At 40.1% G+C, this 25,957-nt stretch overlaps 1 protein-coding gene across 1 annotated transcript in view; it reads left to right on the top strand.

Moving 5' to 3' along the window:
• Positions 1-24,602, top strand: part of SLC9A7 (solute carrier family 9 member A7) — a 69,020-nt gene extending 44,418 nt beyond the window's left edge. Inside the window, exons 12-17 of the mRNA XM_054628062.2 lie at positions 765-918; positions 6,564-6,623; positions 11,125-11,188; positions 13,861-13,943; positions 17,128-17,233; positions 22,848-24,602. Coding sequence (XP_054484037.1) covers positions 765-918; positions 6,564-6,623; positions 11,125-11,188; positions 13,861-13,943; positions 17,128-17,233; positions 22,848-23,096 — 716 coding nt within the window. The 3' untranslated portion in view covers positions 23,097-24,602. The remainder of the gene's footprint in view (positions 1-764; positions 919-6,563; positions 6,624-11,124; positions 11,189-13,860; positions 13,944-17,127; positions 17,234-22,847) is intronic.
• Positions 24,603-25,957: the final 1,355 nt, after the last annotated feature.

Raw genomic sequence — 25,957 nt, 5'->3', positions numbered from 1 at the left:
GGAACATATGAGGTTTTCTTTTTGAACATCAGGAAAACTTTTTTACTATGTCCAAGCATTGTACAAATTGTCCAGAGAGGTTGTGGCATCTCCATCCCTGGAGATATTCAAAAGCCATGTGGACGTGGTCCTGTGCAACTTACTGCAGGTAGAGCAGGGGTTGTTCAAACAGGGGAATTGGACCAGATGAACTCCAGGGGTTCCTTAAAACCTTAACCATCCTGTAATTCCTCTGCATAAGAAGTCTGCAGGTGGTCCAATGCCATGGCTTGTTCTTGCTAGTGAAGTTTCATAACTGGGAGCAGAGGAGAGGAGGAAAGATATAGTTTGCCTGTGACCGTGTAATTAATTAGACTATTTTTATAGCTGATAAAAATGTCAGGTCAAGAACTCACATTTCAATTATGGATTCAACTGGAAAAGTCTGAACTTTTATCTGATTCAGGGAGCTGCTTAACTTATGTAATGGTTTGTTGTTCACAACTTGTTTGTTTCAGTCTTTCTTTCCTGTTAGTTTATGGCAGCATTTACACCTTTTCACAGCACTTGTGGATTCTATAAGTTACAGGAAACCACGAGAATTACAACATTCTCTTGTAAATTATCCCAGGGCATAATTTATCAGGGAATCTAAGGAAGTTAAAAGTTGCTGTAGCCCAGTGCTTTCTGCTTGACATTTTGTGGGAGGGAGTAAGGAAAGGTGCCGTGCTATCCACAGTCATGCTTGCACTTCTAAAGCTGCACTGTTTCATTCTTTCTGATAGGTCTCAGGGGAGCCATGGCATTTGCCCTGGCTATACGAGATACTGCCACCTACTCCCACCAAATGATGTTCTCAACAACTCTGCTCATCGTGTTTTTCACTGTGTGGATTGTTGGTGGAGGCACAACCCCCATGTTGTCCTGGCTGAACATCAGGTTGGTATGCAGCTCTGTGCTGGGGAAACTTCACTTTTCAACAGGCAGCTGTGCTAATTTGGCATAGCTCTACAGAACTTGTTTGATGCTTGCTAGAAGAATTTAGAACGTGGTATTTATACAGATATATATAAATAAATATATATATGTATGTATGTATGTAGGTATTTAGGACATGATGCTTTATAGAGGACGGTGCTAGTGCAGTCTGGTGAAGAAAATGTTCTGATGCTGCTGGGATTCAGCCTGAAGGTGCTCTGGTGCTCTGCAAGAAGGTATCTAGGTCTATGTCAGTCCAGCAGGATATGGAATAGTGTTGCCTGATAAAGCAGCTCTACATTGAAAAGAAAGAATTAATCTAATCCCATATAAACTTCCTATTATACTAGGACTGCTCCCTTTCTTTTGGCTCTTCATAATGGGCCTGTTAAGGTTTTTAAGTTTAGTAGATTCTTTATTGGGTGGTGCTAAGGTGAATGTACTTTAAACAAAACCTGATGTTATCTAAGCAACTGGGATAAATGGGATTCTGCTAATAGTTGGGATATGTTTCCTCCTGTTTCGAGGAGATCTGTGAAAATGGTAAGTTGCATGATTATAGATGTCTGACTATAAATCCTGGCTAATACTTAGTACTTTTGACTGCATGTCCTTTCATATTTGAGACTATTTATCAAGAGATGTGCTAGAGAATCACAAATCAATCATTGTTAAAGACATATATAACATAATTTTGGAAGTTTTGGCAGTTTGGGACACAAAGATAAATAGAGAGGAATTACAACAATACAAGCTGTACAAGCCCTGAGTGCAACCAACCATTACCTCTGCCACAGGGCTCCTTCAGTCATCAGCAGTAGGACAGGACTGAAATCCTGCATGTGGCCCAGCCCTTGGCCAGCTGCAAAAATGTTCTGAGGTAGCAGCTTTTTTTCCTCCCACCCTCCTCCATCAAAACCAGGAAGCATCCTAGATTATGCACTTCTTCTTTTGGCTAATCTAGCTCAGTAGTGAGACTCTGTAAGCCTGCCTGATGGGCTGGTCCTGCAGGCAGAGAGGACTAACCCCATATCCATTCCAGGCTTATCCCCCGGGGTGGCTAGACTTGCAAAAGTCATTAGTGTGACCAACAAGGCACAACAGCTGTAAAGGCTATGGTACCATTCCTAGCTGTAAAGGCTATGGTACCATTCTTCCTAGAGAAGTAACTACCAAAAGGTAGCTGACTGAAGCATAGTTTTGAGTGTTTAGCTGTAGGTTTAGGGGGAAGTTTACCCATCCTTGAGAGTAAGCAGCAGTCATTTTAGCTGTCACTTTTTTGGCGTGGCTGACAGAAAATAAAGGCTTTAACTTTCCGGTCAAAGGAAGGATTTTCTTTAATAAGGAAGCTCTACATAGGAAGCATTTTACAGCTGGCTCGGTAGGGACTGTCCTGCCAGAGGAGCAGTCTGCATCTTCTGAGACCACAAGAAACCGTATTTGTGCCAGGAGGTGGCGGCCGTGTGCAGCTGATCGAGAGTTAGAAACGGTGCTCAGTGGTCTGAACACTTTCTGCTGGAGAAAAAAAAAAAAGTAGTCCTGACTTCACAGATTTAAAAAAAAAAAGAGGGACAAATTATTTTCCAGCTGAATTTTTCAATTATGCCAGTTATCTCTTTTCTATGCCCTTCTACTCAGTGGAAGGGGTAAACAGGAGGAGATGAAGCTGTCCCAGCACTGCCCCAGGGCCTCACTCAGCAGCAGGGCATAGTGCTGATGCAGTCCCGAGGCTGAGCAGTGGGAAACTTGTCCCTAGGATGCTTGCTGAGCCTTGGAACTTGCACAATAAATTCGATTGCCAGAGCCTGGAAATCAGTAGTGGGCACATGCAGGATTATTTAGCAGAAAAGAGGTTATAAGATGAAAGGTGGTTTGCTTCCTAGATGAAGTGAAGGGATGTAGAAATTAATGCCATGTGTATATTGGACTTAAATGTCAGGATTTGTGGGGACTCCTAAGAGTCCAGTTCTGATGTGAAGGTCATACCCATTGTATCAGGAAGGAAGGGAGGCAGGCTAGTCAGCCATTACCAAGCCCTCATGAAGTAGTTGGCCTTTCTTCAGTGTGGAGGTCAATAGAAGGCCCATGTCTGGGCAAGTCAGGGGAGCCAAGACAGACATGAAAACCAGAGGGGATTATTTCAGGTGGTGGCTTCATGATTTAAGTAGAACTGTACCAGGGCACTGATTCCAGCCAGGAGTGTCAGCCTGGCCTGATACTCTGAGCTCATGGGGAAGCAGCTGTGGGCATGCAAGGGGAAATGCAAGGCCTGCACAGGGATTCAGAATTGCCTTGCTGTGGCTTTGTGCCTTGGAGGAAGAGGCACTGGCCTTCTGGCCACACTGTTAGCTGTGTAGTGTTTGGGATGGGTGCTTGGTTCTTTACTTACTGTTGGTCCCTTCCCTCCCATGATACTAAATATTAAAAGTAGGTAAAGGATAGAGAAGTGAACATGAAAATTAAGCTTTGGTATAGTAAAAAGCAGTATAAGGAGGAAAATAGGCAAAAAATACCCTCTGCCTCCTCTTGCTGTTCTCTGAAAATTTCAGGTATTTGATGAGCAGCATTCTTAGTAGTAGATTTTTTTTCAGATGGGGTAGGTTACCAGGGACCACTGACCAGGCTTTCATATACAGCTAAGCAAAGGAACCTTTGGTTTGTAGCAGAGGCTTAACTTCAGTTTACTGCTTAGCTGGTTGGAAATGTGAGGTCACAACTTCAAAATCTGAGTAGAGAAATAACAGGATCTTGAGATGCTTTTGATTCTGCCACTTGATGCTGAGGAAATTTAAAACCAACACCAGAAACTGGAGTTAAAGCCATGATATCATGAGTTAGAGTTCTTTGGCTGACTATCAGTGAGACACATCCAACATTTGAGTGGTAAACAGTTACATTTTCTTAGTAGTAGATTTTTTTTTCCTTAGAAACTAAAGCATGACCTGGATATTAAAAATATAGTCTCATCCTTTAAGACCTAAACAAAGAAACAATTTCCTGGCTGAAGCTTTAACAGTTTCAGCAAACTTGAAAGCTGTGTAAATCAAAACCACTGGCAAAATTCCTCTTTTCAAAAAAATAGCTGACTTCTTGTTTCATTTATCTGTCACAGGAAAAAAAAGGGAACTCCTAGCATTTGTATTGCAAAACAATGTGTTTTCCACTTTTGATCAGAGGTTAGTGACCTGGTTCTTTTCATGTTCAATGAAGCAACACATAGATTAGTGCCTTCCTCTTCTTCATAACCTGCTGCAAATGCAGAAGTTATTGCTTATTTTAATGAAGTAATTTCAATTATACTTAGAAACCTTTTTATAAACCTCAAAGCATCGTACCTCACACTTTAAATTAGATTTCTTTTTACCATTAAAGCTAAAGCCTGCACAGACAATGCCAACTTAGATATTTAGTGCCTTATGTCTGACTTTGCTTATACAATCTTTAATGAACTTTCTATTTAGTGATTTTTTTTTTTTTTGGTGAAAGAGGAAACTTAAAAAGAAATATGGAAACATTAACTCTCATCCAGCTGCTATGTGAGCTACCTAACTAACTGGGATGGTGGTAAAAGTGTTGGCTTGGTGTTTATTCTCCACTCCCATACCAGGTGGTGCAGTGATAAAATGTGTATCACACACCACACCCTGGTGTGCTGGGGTGGCAGGAGGAGGGTGCTGCTGCTGCTGGGATCCAGCCTCATGCTGTGCTCCAGGCTGGGCTGGGGGATGTCTGAGAGGAGGTTCCATCCTCCTGTTTTGCAGCCTGTTTCCATTACTGTATTACTTGGATCCTTCACTGCCCTCAGCTACTCTCTGCTGCCCTTGAAGGCAGATGCAGTCACAGGGGCTGTCCTCTGCCCTCTGTTGTGAGCTTTTTTCTTGCCCATCTCTTTCTGTACTTTCTTCCAGTTGTCTTTCCCTAGTTTTTCTGTTCTTCCTCCTTTCCCAATCTCTAGTTTTTCATCATCAGTCTTGAATCCCCCTAATAGTGGGGTGTGCAGCTTCCAAGCCTCCAGCTTCATCCCTCTGGGCTTTTCCCTTAGTAGGAAGGAGATCACCTATTCCTCTGGAAGTTTGGAAGTGAGCATGGGAGATGTTTCCTTTTCTCTCTTCTCATTCTCTGAAACACAGCAATTCACACTGCAGAGAAAAAGTGTGGGGAAGACCCTGTGGGAGTTGGGTGAGACACATCTAGAGCACATAGCTGACATCAGTTGAACTGCCAAGCTCTGGCAAGCCTTGGCCAGACAATGACTGCAGTCATTGTCTTGGTTAGGTGAAGTATACAAATACCCTAAGGCATCCTAAAACAACTCAACACAACTTTTCCTAATTCCAGAGGTTTTTAGGAATTAGGTTTTAATTTTTTTTTAAAAACATGGTGGTGGGAGTTCTCTTCTTCCTCAGCCATCTTCTGAGAAACTGTTGAACTCTTCAAAAATAGCTAAAATTTTCCAAAAATGCTGTACTCATTACAGACATCTGGGAAAACTTTAGTATACTGGCTTGGCAAACATACAGGAAAGAGAAAGAAGTCATAGAAGGGAAGTTATTGGGCAGTTTTTAATTTTAGTTTTTGCTGTACATGCAGAACCATCTCTGTGACGGCCTTGGGGAGCAGAGTACTCTGACCTGGAGTGTGTGTTGGTCTGGGAAAAGAGCTATTGAACCTGGAATCCAAATCAAAGCTATCTCAAGTCTGGTATTTGCCTCAGTATTCAAGGATTAGAATAGTACATGCTTTTTGTATCACAAGCTATGGCCTTAAAAATTTGGTTAGTCAAGATGTCAGGCTGCAACCAGGGTGTGTACACCTGCTTTTTCTAAAGTGAGGTCTCTGTGGATTTCTGATCATCTGGGCTTTTATTTCACAGAAGCAATATATAGTTCATGACACATGCCCTCGTGGAAAAATATGGGGAAGAAAAAACCCCACAGGCTGCTAAGGAATGTATGTGAAAAATACTGGAAACCAAACTTGCTTTCATTTGCGCCTAAAATAACCCCCAGAAACAGAACTGAAAATGGCAAAGCAATGAGTAAAACCAGACTCTGCTATGACTGGAGATTAAATCAAAAACTGATAGTCAATTTTTAGTTAAAGCAGTGGAGTGATTTAGGGCTTGTTACCAGTTGATTTGGAGTGCTCTGGAACCAGGCAATATTGCTGACCCCTCTCACACATGTACAGCTTCCCATGATTACTTCCTGTGATGTCTCTTTCTCTTTCAGACCATGTGCAGGTCTGAAGTGGTAGGAATTGTCTTAGATTGGCTCTGTCTGTGTGCAGCACCAAAGAGAGCTACTGAATCTGTTTTTCTGGGGAATGTAGTCTGTCATTAATACAGATTAATACAGTTGCCAGCTGGGATCTGAATGTATGAAGAATATTACTGGATATACATCAATCATAAATTGATGCTGTTGCTATTTTGGTTTTTGGTCATTTTGTCATTGCTCTGCCATTGTTTTTCATGTATGTTTTGTCTTTTTTTGATTTGGTATGGATTATTTTTTGTTGGTTTGCTTTGTTTTGCTGAAGAGCTCTGTAGAGCCCCCATCTCATGAGCATTTTGTTACTCACATTGCATTCTTGTACTGTACCAGAGTTGGTGACCATGTTCCATCGGTGGAAGAGATGAGTGAAAGCCACTGGCTGTATTTCAGGTGACACTGTGCTTTCCTTGATACCACATTAACCTGGTGCTTGGCTTTTTTCATCTTTGTAACACTGAGTGTGTGCTCTTTTTCTATACTGTGGCATGCTGCTGCTGCTTCTTTTCTGAGAGTACTAAAGATGTTCCTCAACTTTGAGTTCTATTCTCCTATTCTGAGCTGTGAGAGTGTGGGTCACACATCATGTCAAAAATGAAACTATAAAACACATACTTGCACTCTGTGTATAGATATTTAATAAAGCAAAACTTGAATCTCTGACCTTAGAAGACCTGGGAGCTGAAAAAGATTATAAGATCAAATAATGGATTTGATCTTATAATCTTTAATCACAAAGGTATTCTTAAGCATTGCTTGAGGTTATTTTGTATAACTCTTCAGGTTGGAAGGTACTTCATGGGTGATTTAGCCCAGCCTTTTAGGGGATATATTTTTCAAAACAGAGAGATATGAACCAGAGAAGACTAGGATTTTGGTATGGTGTTTTTAGAACAGATAAATAGTTAGAGAGAGAATTTAAAATAAGATAAATCTCTAACTGACATCTATAGGCAATGTATGTGTGTGTGGGTGCACATAAAAACATACAAAATATTTATGTAAAGAAAGTCCTTTGGGATGGGGCAATGAAGGGTTTTCATGTACCTTGTCTCACTTGAAGGTTTCCAGCAAACCCCTAGGTTTGCCAGAGGTGCAGTGTGTTAGTTTGTACAGACAATCTGAGAACTATAATCTATTATAGTCATTCTTGGCTGTAGTGACTACACATGCTAAATCTAATAATGCCTGCTATTTCAGTAGCTTGTCATCCATGTGTTGTAGGGCCCAGGAAAAGTTTCTGAAGTATCAGAAGAAATCATTCCCCCCATTTAAAAATGATGCAGCAGAGAAGTTGATGTAGTTCTACATGCCTTTTTACCATTCATTTCCATCCACTTAGCTCAGCTTTGTGAGTGAACCACTTTCTCCCACACTGTTTAAATTACTGAATTATACATAAGCTTAATGTTTTGAGAGATCAAATCTGAGTAGCTCCTCTCCTACACAAGGTGCTGGAGTTGTAGCTGTAGGATAAAGACCAAGAAGTCCAGGAGTCAGTTAAGGGCAGAAATGCTGTGTTTTGGTGTTGGGCATTAGGAGCTCAAGATTAGTCCCTTTGCTGTTACAGAGATCTTAAAGCATGAAAAGCCTCTTTTGCCTTAAAAAGAAGTTTTCATTAGGGAGGAGTGAAGAAATACACTTAAATTGGAATAATTTTACTATAGCATACTCTTGTCTGCAGATTCTAATGGCCTTCCCAAGGCTGAAATAAAGGTGTCTGAATTTTACTTACTAGTAATTATCTGTACTGAAAGAATAAGGTGTCTACCACATACCAAAGTTATTCCAGTCAGGGAAATAAATGGAGTTTTCACTGATTTTGAAACATATATACATTGTTACAGCTGAAAGACTGTTCATATTCTTCATCTGAAATCTTCTTTTTAAGAGTTACTTATCTTGGATACAGCCTTGGGAATCCCCACACGCCTTGAGCAAGGCTGCCCTCCCTGTGCCTCCGACCTCTGGGAAGGGATCTGTGTAAATCCATCCAGGAAAAGTTTAATTTATCAAGCAGGTTAAGTAAATGAGAGCTGATATTGACCTTTGCAGCACATGTAATTGACAGGAAGCTTTTAAAATATATTAAGCATATGAAATTGATTTTTTTTCTTCAGCATAAGAAGAAAATCAATGTTGAAGACATACATGTATCAGCCTAACTTGTACTTTTAATTATTGAAGTAGTTAAGCAAAGATGAAGTAACTAAGTGTTTTCTGTGCTTCTTTTCACTGTAAAGGAGGTTAGGACAGACTTGACTGGTTTTTGGTATTGTTTTGTTTCAGGTGATAAAAGTGGCACTTCCTTAGAATTCTAGTGGCTGGGCCTGCAAAAAAAAGTGATGCTTGTCATGAGATAAGAGTATTTAGCCTTGAAACTTAAAAAGGCAGGCTTGCTACCAAAAAGTTAAGCTTCCTATACAGTTGATGCTAGAATAGAGGATAAAAGCATCTTGTTTGAAAGATACAGAAAGTAATTGTGAGAATTCAAAATGCAAATGTATTTGGTGTTAATCTCTGAACTGAGGAACAGACTTTGAGAGTGATTTTTTTAAATGTGATTTATGGAAAATATTTATTTCTAAATATTCAAAATATAAATTCATTTGCAGAATAACTTAGAAAAAAAGTTAAATGGACATGCCTGTGTGGATTTCAGTATTGAAAGGAACATTTGTGGTATGATTTTTTTCCCCAAAAATTTGAACCATTTTAATATAGAAAAGGTTTCTTTGCCTCTTCAGCACAAGAGTGAACCCAAATTTCTGGTCTATGATATACTATGGCTTTTCACTGAACGGTGGTTTTTTCCTGTTTTGGTCTTCCATTAAGCCCCATTCCCCTGCCTAAAGGCAGTTAAAATTCTCAAAACAAATGCACAACCTTGTAAGTCAAGTAAAAGCTGAGACACTGAATTGTTTGGTTTTCTTATGTACTGTGAAGTGAATAGGTAGCCCAGGGAGTAAAAACTATTTGGGGAATGCGAGCTATGTTCATCTTTTGGAGCAAAATTCTTGAACTCCCCATTCACAGTGTCAGCTTTGCAGCCAACCTGAGCCTGGTTGCTTTGCACAGCACATTGAACCTTCCCCCATGTGCAGTTTGGAAAGCCACAAGTATTTTTCTTTTATTTTCATGTGTACTTATGAAGGAATGCATACTCTTGTGTATATACATACATTACTGTACTGAGTGGGTTTCCTGATGTTGTTTGTCAGCTTTCTGCATTAGAACCCAGTTTCCCTGCCAAAGCCTGTTCTTAAGCAGTGATAGCCAAGGCAGTAACACCTCAGCCCTTGTGAGCTCTCTGAGCTCTTGTGCGTGGTGTTTTATTTAGCATGTGTTACAATCCAGTACTCAATCTGTGTGTCTATCCAGTGTTCTCCTAAACTGATGAAGTTTTCAGTTCTGGTTTTCAGAGGCTGGTCAGTGCCAAGGAATTGGCAGGCTAAATGTGCCTAAAGTTTGAGTTGACTCTATATATGGAAAAAGGAAGTAATGAGGAAAGAACAAGATGCTTAGAAAAAAAGAAAGAAATCCAAGCAAAGGACTGTGTCAGCGCTAGTTTTATATGAGGCTGCTGCAGAGCAGCCTTCTGGATTTTCTCTGAACTACATTAATTCATGTGACGCCTTGAGATGGCTGTGAGTCCTCAAGGATGACTTAAAACTTTTTTTCTTCTATAGCTCTATCAAAGATGCTGCCCTGGAAGCTATTTGAAAGTGTTCTCTTTTTATTTGATCTAAGCATGATGTCCCTGGGACCAACCAATGGTATGGTCTGACCAGCAAGGTTCCCTTGGCTTCTGGTGATTCTTAGGGCTGCTGCATAAACACCATGGCTATAAAATGATTAGCTGACAAAAAGTCTAAGTAACAAGGACATTGCACCAAACCAGCTCAGCCCCTTATAAGAGAGTAGAAGGGACAATGTTAACAAAATCTTATTGTCTGAAATGGCTGTCACATGTGTTTCCCCACTCTTACTATGTGACATGGTGGGACTGAAACACAACACATTTGAGACTGAGAATCTTATCTGACTTTTGAGGTTGGAGGTTTGTGTTCTACAAGAAATGACAGAGATCAGGACATGAATAGGATATAAAATAGACAAGTACAGTCTACCCCCAAACCAGACCAGAAAAACCTGAGCATAATTACAATGATTAAATGCCAATCTTGGATAGGAGCCCCATTTGCAAGGATGGTTGAGTAATAAGATGCTTTCTAATTATTCAAAAGTGAGTAGACAGTTTCTTCTTAACATATTATTCTGTCAACCCCCTCATTACACAAATCCTTCCTCACTCAGATGGACTATGGGCCATGTGTTAGTCCACTGTGGCTGTGTTGTGTTAGGTGAATGAAACTTGCAGCAAATTAATGTTGTGACCCTTTTTAATTTTTTTTGCTTCCCATATTGCTTTAAAACCTGGAGTGTGTGTGTCTTTTTAAAATTGTGTATTTCAGCCATTCACAGATTTATCTGGCAGTTATTTGCTGGGGAAATATTTAGGCTTGGCTTTATCCTTAGTTTCTGTTTCCTTCCTGCTGAATATAAGAGATACTCTCCACTGAAGAGGATGCCATCCACTTTTTAAGGCAAAAATAGTATTTTCCATTGTTCTAAAAAAATTGGCAGCAAAGGTAAGCAGTAGAGGTTGATGGTGACATAGAGTTACAGTAGTTTCTTGACTGAAAACATATGTTGTTTATAGCTGTGTAACTGCAGGGGAGTAATGAACAGCTCTTCCTCAGTCTATTCTTAAAACCTCTCTGATTCAGCTTTGCCGGGTGCCTAAAGTGCTTTTAAAATGCATTCTGCCAAACTTACAGCATTGCCAACCCTCAGTAACACCACTTGCTTTGTTTTCCTAATGTTTCTGTAGGGTTGGGGTTGACCCAGATCAGGATCCTCCACCTACTAATGACAGCTTTCAAGTCTTACAAGGAGTAAGTAATTACATAACTTCTCTATTAGGCTGATCTTATTTTATAACTAAGATAATAGAAGTTGTATGCATGGATAAAACCTTTCTGTCCTAGCTGGCAAGTCAGTAGGGGATTTTGCTTTGTAATATTCAAGTAATGCCCACTGAAAAACATTCAGTGATTTTGGGTGTAACGCTGTCATGGTCACATTTTTGTGTATATGTGAGGCATCACAAACCTTCCCAAGTCTACTAATACACTGTATAACAATTCACTTTCCTCTTCCCCCAACATGCTTGCTCTTAGCATGCTACTGCACAAGTAGTTCTTCTCAGTTCAGAGGTAATACTCTTGGCTCCTCTTCCTTAACTGATACCAAATTTTAGCCCTTGGGCCTGGTTAGAATCCAAGATGAGGTTTGCTAACCTCATCTCAACTCCTGTATACCAAACCAGGTGCCAGCTGGATCCTGCCTGGACTACCTATCACCTGGGTGAAGCAGAAGGAGCACAGGCAAATTGCCATTTGTATTCAGCAAACTGTGGCTGTGAATCTTTAGGGAAGCTTTCCATGCATAAGTAACAACCCAAGAGTTGACTTTTTTTTCCCTCTGAAATATGCTATTGGCATAGATCATTGGAAGAATGTTGTTCATAGCAGAATTTTCAGTTTTGCTCATCTATAAACTAGAGTTGATTCACAGGAGAAACGAAAGGTCTGGAAAAAACAAAATAACTCAAAAATTCCTCAGGCTTAACTGGGAGCTTCCTCTGTCCAGATCTTAGTTTCCACTCTTCCAGAGTTCTGCTTGACACTGATAGATCAGCAGCACAGCTGGTTGCTTATGTAGGAACCTACTTCAGCAAGGCAACTTTGGATCTAGAGGATGCTTAGGGAACAAGTGTTTTATGATGATGCTGGTGTTCAGGCTTGTCAGAGATAGATGAATGTATTTGGGGTTAGCTTTTTTCATAGTGGTTTCTCCTGCCTTGGGTTTTGTTTGGGTTTTTTTGGGGGGGGTTTCTGTTTGTTTGGTTGGTTTTTTGGTGAGTTTTGTTGTTGTTGTTGGGATTTTTTTTTTTTTCAGGTTTTTTTGGTGTTTTTTTGTTTGTTTTGGTTTTTCTTGTTGGTTGGTTGTGGGGTTTTTGGTGGTTGTTTTGGGTTTTTTTTCCCCCAATCCTTTCATTTCTTTTCCTACATGTAGGAAAAGAATGTACAACATGTACATGTTGTACAGGGAAGAGATACTTGCTCAGGAAGCACCTCTTTCATTTCAGACACTGCACTTGGCATCTCTATGTTCTTTGTAAAAGCCTGTGTCCAGCACACAAAATAGATGCTGAAATAGTGGAGCTGGCTACGAGTAAGGGTGAACTTTGTTTTGTAACTATCTGGAATAACCAGAAGTCCAGGCCTCAAAAGAGCTTTTACAGTGAAGGCCACAATTATCGCATATAGCCAAGGTTAGGAAGTGGTATCATGGAAAGATGGCTTTGGCCAGTTCAGACTGAGCTTGTCCTCAGTAACTGAGGAATTGCTGTAATGGGAACAGAGCATGGGTATTCTGTTCTCATTCAGTGTCTGCTGTGGAAAAATCATGTTTGCTTTTTCCCATGCAAACATAAAGAACTTACCCATTTGTTTCCATCTTTAGCTGTGCATTGCATTGCTAATGTAGTTCATTAGTCAGTTCCCTTTGGATTCATCTTTCTCTCACCAAGCCAAGATTAGCAGTATGTCACAGTTAAAGAAAATGTACCATTTGGGAAGGGGAGGGAGTGAAAATGTATTAGGTTTAACTCTTGGTGGATCATGGCTTCTTGCAGGTCAGAAGTACACAGTGTAATCCTGTCTTGTTCTTTTCCAGTAGTTTGGAAGATGATTCATACAAGACATTCATTTGTTTTCCTGTGTTTAACTCTGGCCTCTGGCCATAAACACCCCCCCCCCCCATCCAAACAACAAAACAAAAACACAAAGCAAAACACTCAAACCCTAAACAATAACAAAAGTAAAAACAAATGCAGCTGCAGAGCAGCTGGTGTGATGATTTGCAGCACTGCTAGTTAAGAGATTAGATTTAACACTGTTAGCCCTTTCAAGGTTGATCCAGCATTTTTGAGATTTGCATGACCTCCCTCAATTGTAATCTTTATAAGGATTCTCTGTTAAGCACATTTCTTTTAAATGTGATACATTTCATCAGGTTTCTGAGAATTTATCAGATACTGTAATTTCCCTTGTTTTTCCAAAGAAGCAGCATGCTTAAGAAAAAGCCATCAAACCTAGAGTTAGATCTAGACCTAGAATTAAGGAAGCCAAGCAAGCAATGAATAGGAATCAGTCTTGGACTATCACAAGGCTTATTTGTCAGTTTGGAAGTTAATTCTATATCTGTTACTAGACTAACAGTGAGATAAGGTTTTGGGTTCCAGGGAACTTGGTGGTAGAGGAGTTTTTAAAGTAACATGAGTGCATTGAAGACAGCCTGGTTCTCTGCAGTCATTTCTGGTCTTTCTAGGGAAACTAAACTCAGTACAAGCAAGTCTCAAAACAGCTTTCTTCTGCATTTCAAGTACAATTGAATTTGGCCTCTTTTTTTTTGACAGAACATTACATTATGAATTATTGGAGTGTATAGTTCCATGTTTTTCTGCCTGAAGTAATTGAAAATGTTTTTATCTTACTTTTAGGATGGCCAAGATTCTGCACGAAGGAACAGGACGAAGCAGGAAAGCGCTTGGCTCTTCAGGCTGTGGTACAGCTTTGATCATAAGTATCCTTTTGAAACACAGCTTAGTTTCAAGGCATGAAATGTTCACTTTTTTCCTTTCCATGTACCCATATGTAGCCCTAAGCACTTGATCTTTCTCCTGTTTGACTCTCAAGTATTTGACAGGCTCAAGACACAGAACTGAAGCTTGAATTCACTGGCTCAGCAGTCAGACCTTTCATTTCCCTAATGCGGCGTGTGTGACACTTGCTGGAGGACAGAAACCAGTCAGAGATGAAGTACCTACCTAAACAATAAGACAGACAATTAACTATTTCAGGTCTTCTGATTTGTTCTACTAGTCTGTGCTTCTTTTCAATGATGCTAATAGCACAAACTAGGTTTCTAGTTCATTGTACATATCTAAGCCTCAACTCATTGCTCTGCAGAGCCATCTGCTTTTGTGATGAAGTCCCAAAATCTGTGGTTGATTCCTAAAGAGGAAGTTCTGGAACTAAAAATCTACATGAGATCCAGCTGATCTCCTTAAGTATATCCAGAAGGTACTATGGGTATTAAAGCAGAGTGTCTCTGAGTGTATATAGTACTGTACAACCTTTCTGAAGCTATTACTATACTATTTTGATCACCTTGTTTAAGATTCTGAGCAACTTTTGTGCAGCTGTCCTGTATTTCATGCTTGTGGTTTTGGGTTTTTTTTTAATCTACTTAACTTAATCAGTATAATATTAATTATGACACATTAAGTGTGTCACAGCTGCTCCTCCTCAACAGCTTAGAGTCACTTAGCAGAAAATGCAAAGATAATCTTGTGGCCATGGCAAGTCACACCTAGAAACCCAGAGAAATTTCAATACTGAATTCCTAGTAATTTCTGGGGCAGCTAAATATACACACTGACCAGAGATAGGGCCTTAATGTTCTTGTAGCTTCCATGTGAGTCTTTTCACTGGTGTCATGGCCTTTGATTGATGAGAGATTGCTGAGCTGGTTGGAGCATGGTAGTTTCCTTCCAAGCCTTGTGCAGAAGGCTTTCACACCCAGGCAAACCTAGCTAACAGGTTGAAAATGTTTGGATCTAATAGCACTTGCATCTTTGGGATAAAATCTGTTTGTGACCAATGCTTTCAGATGCAGTAGTACTGACCCAAAGCACAGAAGGGAGTGTATGTGCTATTTTAAATATTCATAAATGTTTGTAATTCCAAGTTAACTCTTCAGATTCTGGTGACTGGCCTCAAAGTGCCTCAAGGTCAATTTTTATTATTTAAAAAACCCAAAAACAACAGAGAGACTTTGGTGCTAAAATCATGAACGGATCTGGCTGTGGCTGACTGCTTCTTTTTTGCCTTTTTAAGAAGGAAGCAGAGCTGTCCTCATCCCCTGCCTTTACAAAAGGGATGTGCCTGATGAAAGGAGTAGTTGGCAATGCTGACTTCCCTCAGCTGATGCTTGCAGAGAGAACAGTCCCTCCCTAGCAGCTGCAGCAAAGGCGGGGGGAGTGCCTGGAGAAAATTATAGCCCAACTACCTTCTTCTCAGACACTTAAAGGATCCTGACAGTGCATTCCCTTTTTTTTTCCCAATAGTGACTAGCAATATTTAGGAAAAGTTAAAAGTTTCTGTGAAGTTTGTGCCAAGGAAACTGACATTGAGAGGCAGAACTGTCTTACTGTATGTAGAAGTAAAAGTCTGCTCCTTCTGTTGGAAGGAGGCAGTCAGACAAGCATTGGTACAGATGGGATGATCTTTAGAATTGCCACCTCTATATCCATGGCTAAATGTTCGGGGTTTTTTTTTGCTGGTGCATTCACTTGGTTTCTGGGTAGAAAGGCATATTGTGTCAAAATTCACTCTTTGCAAGAGAGCTTAACTTGAAAAATATGTAAGTGATGGAAAAGTGTGCTCCAGAGCTCACTATTGCCTGCAGAGCTCTGTACACATGGGTGAGTGGGAAGTTCATTCCTGTGGAATGCAGAGTTCACTTAATGTTGTGGGCTGTTCCCTGGTTCACCCACAACTGTTAAACATGGAGAAAACTGCAACTTTGATGAAGTAGCAGATGTCTTCAACGGGACTTGTTTTTTCACAGCTGAGTTGCTGCCTGTCTGGCACAGGGCAGGATGGAGCCTGGGTTAGTGCAAGGGCAAAGAGCTTGTTTCTTTCCAGGAATGGGTGTAACCACACTCTTAGGGAAGGAGGAAAGGAGGAAACATAACTCTGCTGGAGTAAACAGCTATGCCAGGCTCTGCTAAAGGGAAGGGCTAGCTCTCTCCTAAAACAGGCCCCTTTTAACTCTCTCTTTACCCTAAGCATCTTAATGGGTATATTTCCAAATGGACTTGATTCTCTCCATGCTTAGAGGCCTAAGAAAGTAACTAGAATACCTGCAACTTATATATTTGAATTTAAAATAAGATTGATTGATGCATGTGCTAGTCAAGATCAACATGCTGCTTTTTAACAGAAACACATATTTTGACTCTTGGGTATTTTTTTTCAGGCATATCATCAGTGCGGAGTACTCATGTGAAAAATGTGGATTTACCAGGGCACAGACCATAAAATAGGGGTAAAGACACTTTCATTTCCCATGAATGATTGTCCATGTTCCCTCAGTGTCATCTAGGTAGCACTGCTTTCCTTTGATACTGTGGTACATGGTTCATACAGTTTTCCCTTTGCCTTTCTGGCTCCATGTGGTAAATATATGTGCACTGCAGAAATGTCTGTGAGCATTGCCAGGGTAATACCTCTGGTTGCACCTCTGTGGCTCAGTAACCAGCAGATCAAGTGGCTATATTGCTTTGAGGACGTTGAATGAACAGAATTTCTGTATTTTCCTATACTGAGCCATGAAGGAATGTCAACTTGCTGCCTATAGCTTGCAACCTTGACACCATGCTCCCATCTTCAGAGCAGAAATACCCTTGGACCTTTCAACACTAAAGCACCTTTGGTTTCTCCTTTTCACATGAGAGCACAGAACCTAGAAACATAACAACTCTTTGAAACTTGTAAGAAGAAAGTTTGCTAGTGGTCCTTTTAGAAGATTAGTGAGTAAAGAAACCACCCTTGAAACAATCAAGGGGAAAATGTTGGGAGGGTGTTTTATGTACAATAATTGCATATCACAGTTCAAAGGCAGAACCACATTTATGTACAATTGTCTCTTTATTTTCAATAGTGGTTTTTGAGCACTGGTGTGTTTTCCTTAACTACTGAAGTTATTTAAAGCCAATTCTCACTCACAGTGGCCCTCCACTGACCACAACGCTGCCCAGCTGGTGTGGCCTGATAGCCCGCTGTCTGACAAGTCCCCAGGTCTATGATGTAAGTAGAACAATTCAATGCCTCTTGGTTTTGTTTTTAATGTATTAAACTTCAGCAAATCACTGTTTTTTCTTTTTAGGTAACGTCCTGGTTTCAGCTCGTCTGATAGACACACTGCAAGAAAGTCCTGGTTTTCCTAGGCAGAAAAGATTTAAGATTGTCTCTGAGGCAAAATCTTCTGGTGTTTGAGATCAGGAATTATCTTATTGTTCAAATAGTGCATTAGAAAAATAACATTTAAGGTTATGGGGAAGTTACATGCCTAGTCAATAACCTAGTTCAGTGAATCACTTCAAAATATTCAGTCCCTTCTCAAGGCTTTTGGACAAGATTCTTTGCCTGTTACTGCTAAACTTCAAGGTCTCCTTAGAGATGTCACTGACACATTTACCCAGCTGGAAAAAAAACTCATAGCACTTCCCTTCGTTGTTTCCACTGCAAAATTTGAGATCAGATTTCAGAAACCGTTAATCAGTTACTTATCTCAGTCTAGCAGGTCACCACACTGTCTTTACAGCTGTGTCTTGCAATAATTAGTGCTCTGTTCTCATATTACTCTTGTAGGATCCTGATACTTTTCCTTCTTATCTGCACAGTGCTTCTGAAATCTACAACCTTTCATGAGCTCTTGTAAATAAAGCCATATTACTGTGTGGGACGTCTCAAATTTGCAGGTTCTCTGGGATATTAATATCTCTATGCTCAAGTAGTCTTGGACCAGTTGTCTAGTAATCATTTCCTAAAAATTACAAATTCTAATTGCACCTTTGAAATCTTCCCCACATTTCTTTCTGGGTATCATTAGCATCTTGTACCTGATAGAAAAATTTCAAAGAACTTTGAGATACCTGTTGCCCATTTGGATCTGCAGTAATGCAAGAAATTGGCCCAGTTCCCATCTTTGCAATGGCACTGGAGGTCTTGAAGGCATTGGAAGGATTGGAATGCATCCATCAGACCAATTAGCCCTTGTGCACTACCCATATGTCTGCCTTTTTATGATTTTATGAGAGTAATTGTCCAGTAACTGAGGATCTAACCAGAATGAACATGCAAGCTTTGACTCTCATTTTCTCTTATAGTTGGCTCTTTTTCTTCTTTTTTTTTTCCTCATTACTCATCATTGTTGGCTACCACAGATGTGGAAACTTACTATTTAATGGATTGGCTCTGTGATACACACAGGACATTAACCTCATTAAAAGTGCTTGTTAGGTTGTATACTTTGTTAAGGTGTATAATACAGAACTTTCCTATTGTAGTTTCTTTTTCATTCCTATTTCAGTGCAGTGCTGCAATTGTCTTAGGAAAGAATATGATTTTGAAGTTTTATAGCTTCTATTCAAGATTTCTGAACGCTGCAGTTGGTTTGTGTTTTTGTTTCTTTACATGGCTGACTTTGCCACAGCACTTGGCTATGACATTTCATTACTGGTTAATAAGCTGTGGAATCTTTTTTGCCTTTCTGTTAACTGCAGGTGAAGCAACAGAGACAGCCATGTCTTTGTGGGGACAGAAACTGCTTAGAATAGTGTTTTTGTGAGGTATTTCCAGGACAATTAAATGGCACACCTGTGAGAATTAAAGACTCAAGATTGTCAGTTAAACAAGAAAAATTAATCATCTGTAAATACTTAATAAAGTACAGCATAGCTGTAAAATATATTTCCCAAACAAGTGTAAATCCTGGATCTCATTACATGTGCATGTCTGAGTTATGATATCTGTATAGAAAAGAAAGCAATAGGTATGTGGCTATGCTGACTGTATATTTGCAGATTGGTTTTAGCTTTTGTTTTTTCAGGTTTTTTTTTCTTCTCTGACTTCATCACAACCTTACTTAGAATTCACTCTCACTTCCACAAGTGGGAGTAGGTCTTTTTAATTAAATGCCAAAGGGGGGTTCAAAAGTCTGAAAGTCAAATAATCCTCCAATGCAGCCCACCCACAACTTATTCCTCAGCATGAGATCGTGTCCTCTAAGCCTCAATTTGCATGGAGAATGTGTAGGGCTCTGAGTCAGCCCACAGGGGTGAGGTACAGTGGATTTTTTCCAGAGATGATGTTACTGTTCCTTGCTGACATTCTCCCACTGCTTTAAGGCTGTGCCACTAGGCTGCTTCCAACCCGGACAGACAAGTTGGAATTTAAAGCATGAAAAGGTGCTGCAGTTAGCAGCTTAAATTTTAAAAATTAAAATTACTTTTTTTCTCTCCTGGTGTTATTTTCAGTGCATGATCAAACTGATGTAGGTCAGTTATTTTGCTTATTCTTTTGAAATGTCCTTTGAAACTTTTAGTAATTTTCTGTTCTATCAGTCATTTATTCCAAGTGAAATAAGCCCTCCTGGGGATAGTTTGTTGTTGTCGTTTGTTTCAGGGCTCTTGCACGCTTAAAAAAAAAGTATTTATTGCACATACACAGTATGACAACTTGGTATGAAACTAGAAAGAATTGAAGTAATTTATAAATATGCAAGCCCAGTGAAGAAACTTGATTTGGAATCTTTGGAGGAGATAATTCTCAAAATGGATAGGAAAACTGTTCAGCCAGGCTTCCCCCTTCCCCCTCCTTAGTGGTTCTAGCTTCATAGCAAAAATTACTTAGTTTCCTTGTTGAATTTAAATTCAGCTGAGAAAGAGAAGTTAAACGGACCATCAGGTTTAAGTTTGAATATATTTTGCATGCATGCTTTCATTTTGGAGCCACAGGATAAGTAACTTCTAATGCAAGTTCTCTTATCTGTGGTGCCTGTGTTGTGTTCAGCACCAGCATTTGTGATGCCAGCATTTTGCACATGCATCGTACTTTGCTTGTGCTTTTTTTACATTGTCTTAGGAGGCAATAAAGGCTGGCTTTGTGAGCAGTAACTCAATATAAATAAGCTTTTATAACAAAAAACATCTCCAGCATGTATTCTTAGGAGCAGGGACAGCTTTTACCACAAAGAGGACAGTCTGCAGAGAGGTCCCTCAAGGTTATGATCAGCACATCAAAGCAGAATTCAGGCTTTTGCAGATTTGGATTCAGGTCTTTAGCCATTCTAGTGTGTCAGTTTCAGTAGTGTCGTTCAGACCTGTGTTTTCTGAGTGAATTGAAGCTTTTCCTGCAGAACCTTAGGGGATTGCAGAGGCCTGTTCAGGGTTATTCTTGGGAGTATTTCAAGTCTCTGTGGATCTATTTGGTTACATTTCCTGTCTTTCTTGAACGAATTGTTCATGCTGCATGAAACACGATAAGTTTATTCACCCATCCTCTTTGTTTGCAAACATAGTAAAACTGTATAATACATGAGATTTTTTGTGCATGTTCTCAAGGGAAATATAGGAAATAAAATCCATGCTGCTTGCAGTACTATTCAGAATGGAAACAAATAAGTGGACCTTGGCTCATACAAGGTGATGTTTGTTCACTACCTTGAGAGAAAGCTCAGTGTTTTCTCTGGAACTGATGATGTTTAGGTACATGTAAGTGCAGCCTGGGACAAACCAAGAAAGACTGAGTCAGGACTTGCCATACAGTATAAAGCCTGTGACCCTCTCTTTCAGTATCACGTATCCAAGAGCACTCAGCCCTTTGGGGAAGCTCAGGTGTAGTGTGTTCTCACAGTTTCTTATCTGCTAGGTGGCTACAGGGGTTCACTGCTCAATAGCATTGTGGAGACAGGAGGTGCTTTGGGAGCTTGCTGCAGCCACTTCACACGTGGGCCTGGTACAGCAATACCTTCTGGTGCTCTGCTAGCTCTGCCTTCCCCTCCTTGGTGCCTATCCAAGGGCAAAAACCATGAAGGGGAGCGTGTGATAGACCTTAGCAGCTTCTTTGACTTTTTAAAACATAATCAGTCAACAGTAACAGATTTCCTTCTTCTTACTCATTTTTCTGATTTTTCATCCTTATTTGAATGCCTCTTCTTCAAAACAATATATCTACAGATACCAGATTTTCTTAAACTGATTATTTTGTGACCCTTTTAATAATTTTGGTCTTGTTCCTCAGACTTTTTTTTTCTTTACAACTAAAAGATTGCAAAGGCTATTTATGCCAATTATAGCTGAACCCCTTCATTTCTCCCTTTTTTTTCTATTTAAGATGGTGCCAGTAGATCAGTGTTTTCTTTGTGATCAAAAAGCAAGTGTCCTAACCCATATTTGCTCTTTGAGAACAGTGTGCTCTCTATAAGACTAACCCTGTCACCAAAAATCAGCACTAAATTTGGATGCCGTAAAGGTTTTAAGAAATTAGCATTCCTTCGAAGTAGAGCTTGTCTTGCACCCAACACTGAACTGCACCATTTCTTTCGTTGATTTTGGCAAACTCCTGACACCTCTTCTAGTCCTTGTTAGTTATATATTCTGTATCATCTAGAGGGTTCTGCTGCTTCATTTTGTCTGATTATCTTTCTGACATAATGACAGGAAGCTTTCCTGGGAAGTTTTATTTAGCCAGGAGCTGCATTTTTCATCATGGACAGGTTAATCAGCATTTTCCATCTCCAGTGCCCTGAACTCCTGTTCTGCAGTAGAGGCAGTGCTTTCTGTTCACGTTGATCCCAGACATCCCATCTCACATGGCCTGTGCCTCCCTTCCTTTGCCGCAGCACAAGGAAATAATGCATTTTGAGAAGGCAGCCTGATCCGTGTCCAGCCTACCGAGGGAACAGCAGTGCACGTTGCAGCTCCTGCTAAGCAGTGCAGAGCCATTCATGTGGGGAAATAATTGCTTTCTGTTGCAAGAAAGCAAGCTTATAGCACTGATTGGAATTTTCTTCAAATATGAAGAAAGCCCATTTTCTGACCAATTCAGCCTTTTACCATGTTAAACAGGAGTGGAACATGGTACAATTATTGTGGTATTATGCTGTGATAGAGAAATGAAGTGTTTCATTGCACTTTGGCAATTTCTATTCTCTGACTAAATATTTCAATCCATCTCTGCCAAAATAAATTCACAGGGTTTTGTGAGCCACTTAAATGATTTTGAGAAGAAAACACATCAGAACTAGTTACAAAACTATGAAGGAAGCATTTTGTTGTACCCATTCTTTATGGCTCAGGAGCATGCCGAAGAACTAGGTCAAGTAATTCTTTATTTAGGAATAGGTAAAAGTAAGGAGATAGTTTGAAAAAATATTGTTAGTTCTTGATGTGTAACAAAAAAGTGTTGAAGAATTCTTGAATACAGAGGTTTTGGGCTTTCTGAGTTCTTATTGACTTGCATGAAAAGTTTACTAATGAATTTGACTAATTAACAACAGATGCAACACTGTATCTGGAGTGGCTCAACTGTGCTTGATCTCCTGTACTGCCTTCTAAATTGTCATGCAATACCCAATATGTACCACTCTTGTACTTCCAGTGCTACTAAATCCTGGGTTACCCGTTCCATAACCTAGTTCTTGGCTTCAGCTCCCTCTCATCTCTCCCCAGTAGCAGTAGTTATACAGGGAACAGTAAGCTGATTTGCAAACACTGGGTTCAAGGTTATTTTTAACATTTCTTAAGGTGGAACCTTATCTCTTCTGTAGTGACATGTAGGTGAATTCTTCAGTTACATTCTGGGCAAAGAAAGGTGCAGTGCACTGTATAAAGATTTTTCTTTTTTTTCCTCTTTTCAGAATCAGGAACAGCTTAGAGAAGAGGATTCTGATTTTATTCTGAATGATGGTGACCTTACCGTGACATATGGTGATACAACAATAACTGCAAATGGTTCTTCTGGTCCCCATACAGCTACCACTAACCTTGACAGCAAGAGAACAAAAAGTAGTTCAGAGGAAGCACTGGAACGTGATTTGGGAGCAGCAGATCATGAAGTTACAAGCAGGGGTACCCGGCTAGTATTTCCTCTGGAATACAATGCATGATTACTGACTCAGTAAAAATAACTCTTGCTCTGTGAATGGATCAAGGAAGACTGCAGGCCACTGTGTCACTTGAGGTGGGGGTGTTTATTTGAACAAGTTAACACACAGAAGTGGTTTTACTAGGGTCTGAAGATGTCACCTATTTTTTACTCAAGATGCTGACAGAGGGGTTTTCTAAATGTCTGAAAATAGACAAATGAGAAAACTGGTTATTCTCCTCTTTCCAACTGCTTATCAAATCCAAGTATAACTAGCATGCTGCAATTGTCTTGTTCAGCTGCAGCAGGTCTCTCTCTGAAGAGAGGTACATGAAAATATTGTCATAGAACTGAGCTTGTCTTGGCTTAGCTTGAGAATGTGGAAGGACAACTATAAACTTGAAAATTATTAAGAGACAAAAAAGATTGTGTGTGTATCTGAATGTGAAGAGATCCATTTTTAACTTTTCTCTTGAGGTTGAGGAAACTCAAGTGGAATGGGACAGCAAACATTAGGGTTGCAGATGTGTGAATGAAAGACTGGGGAATCTGTTACTGCAAAATGTACTTAATCTATTTCAGGGAAAAAAAGGGAAAATAAGATTTCTTTGCTGGCCAGCTGTTAAAATAGGAAGGCCATGAAAGCTACTTGTCCCTTTAGCTTTGGGCAACTTGACTATTACTCTTAGCCTAACTTCTAGTGCCTCAAAAGAAAAACATCCAGCTTCCTGTGGTCTAAGATGTACCTGAAGCCAATGTGAGCCTGGAGCCAGGCTCTCTTGGGTAGCAGTCACAAAGTAAAACTTTCTTTCATATGAAGATAGTTGGAAACTTGGGCTGGGAAAAACAGCAGATAGGAGGAGGAGAGAAGTAAAGAGAGAGAGAGAAGGGGCAGTATTGAACTTGCATGGAAACAGGAGGTTTCATATTGCTCAGAAGAATTCATGGATTCTGCTTACAGTTCTTGTGTATGATAAACAGCAAACATCTAATTAAACAGACAAACAAATACTACTGTTTTTACCATTTGTGACTATCCTAAAAGAAAGCTGTTTACCCTTGTTCTCTCTCGCAGAGTAGATGTGAAACTTCAGTGGGGCATTGCACAACAGCATATAAGCTACAGAAGTGATGAACTGTAGTATCATCTTAAATGTGAAAAGGGAAGAATCTCTGACTAGTATTTAGCCCACTTACATGTAGGCTAGCTTTAACTTATTGCTAAATGCTTTTTAATTTCCAGATGAGGAGATAATCATTGTCTTTGCCAATAGCTGAAAATGTATGCTTTGAAGAGCCTTTCAGCTATTTAAAGCATGCTAAAATGTGATTTCATTCTCATGTCTCAAAAGATTTATTTTTTTAAAGAGTTTGTGGCCCACTAACGTGATGTAATATCAGTTTGTCCAAAAAGTGTGTTTTTCTTGCTGCCATTTCAGTTGTTCCTCTCATAAAACTGTGTGTGAGTAAATACCCACTCTGTTTTTCCTTAACTATTAAACTTATTGGGCTAACCTCAGTACGTGAATTTCCTGCTGCAGAGGAACTTTGCGGTTGTGTTGTCTAGTCTGCTTTCTTTTAAATGTGTTCTCTAATGAGTGATCTACCTCCTGTCTGTCCCTCCAAGGAAAATTTATAAAGGGTATTGATCTGTAAAGACTGTCTCACATTATTAAGAAAAGACACGAGGAAACTAGGAGACTTTTTGTGGAAAAATTGTAAGACCAATATAGAATCAGAGAATATTCCCAATTGGAAGGGATCCACAAGGACCATCAAGTCTAACTCCTGGCCCTGCATAGCACCATCCCCAAGGGTCACACCTTGTGCCTGAGAGTGTTGTCCAACACTTCTTTGGACTCTGTCAGGCTGCTGCTGTGACCACTGCCCTGGAGAGCTGTTCCAGTGCCCAAACACCCTCTGGGAGAAGAACCTTTTTCTAATATCCAACCTAAAGTTCCCCTGTCAAAACTTCAGGCCATTCCCTGGGCCCTGTCACTGGTCACCACAGAGAAAGATCAGTGCCTGCCCCTCCTCTTCCCCTCACGAGGAAGTTGTAGACTGCAGCGAGGGAGCTTTGCTCTTAAATGGTGCAGGGTTACAAACCCTGATGAAGATGGCTGAGCAGAACAACTTTTCAGGCCCAGATGTGTTTTGCAAAAAAAAGCCAATTCCCTTCACTTCCCTGGGAGCACAGGCAGTTTATCAGTTAAAGCTGAGGAGCCATGAGCAGATCCTGTGACTGCCAAGAGCCCTGCTACACCCAGGGGCCCAGCACTGGAATTTGCAGGGTGCTTTCTGTGAGGGGTGTTCCAAGCGCTGCTGCCGCTGGCTCCAGGAGCAGCTCTGATCCTCGATCTCCAGTTACCAGAAAGGAGGAGCACTATGATAAGTGTGTTTACACTCCCTGCTACATATCTACTATGCAATGTAAACTGGCTTTTCTGATAAGCCTGAACAAGGCTGAAGTACCACATACTTGGTACTTGACCAAGTCTAGCCCTATTCCAAGGATGCATGTTTTCTGGCCTATGAAAAGACCAAAAAAAAAAAAATTATTTGCTTTGACAATGAAGGAATTGCCTTTGGGGAAAGGATTGCAGGAATTTTAACTGGAGGAGAGAAAAGAATTCTTCTTTTGGCTGACCTTCTGAAGAGCTGATCTGAAACAAGTAAATAGCAAAGGTTAAAATTATGTCCATTATTAATGAAATGATGGCTGCTATGTTTTACTCCTGGGGGGAGGAAAAGCTCTCACAGTTGGAATTCTAGCAACCTTAACAGATATTATGAGCTGCTCATGCTACTTAAGAGGCCAGATTCTGTGATTTTTGTCTTTATAATAAGATTGGCATGGTCCTTCATGGATAATATCAATTTAAC

Source organism: Agelaius phoeniceus, chromosome 2 (assembly GCF_051311805.1).
Source record: "Agelaius phoeniceus isolate bAgePho1 chromosome 2, bAgePho1.hap1, whole genome shotgun sequence".
Lineage (NCBI taxonomy): Eukaryota > Metazoa > Chordata > Aves > Passeriformes > Icteridae > Agelaius > Agelaius phoeniceus.
Note: the sequence above shows the minus strand (reverse complement) of the source record. Positions and strands in the feature narration are given on the sequence as shown.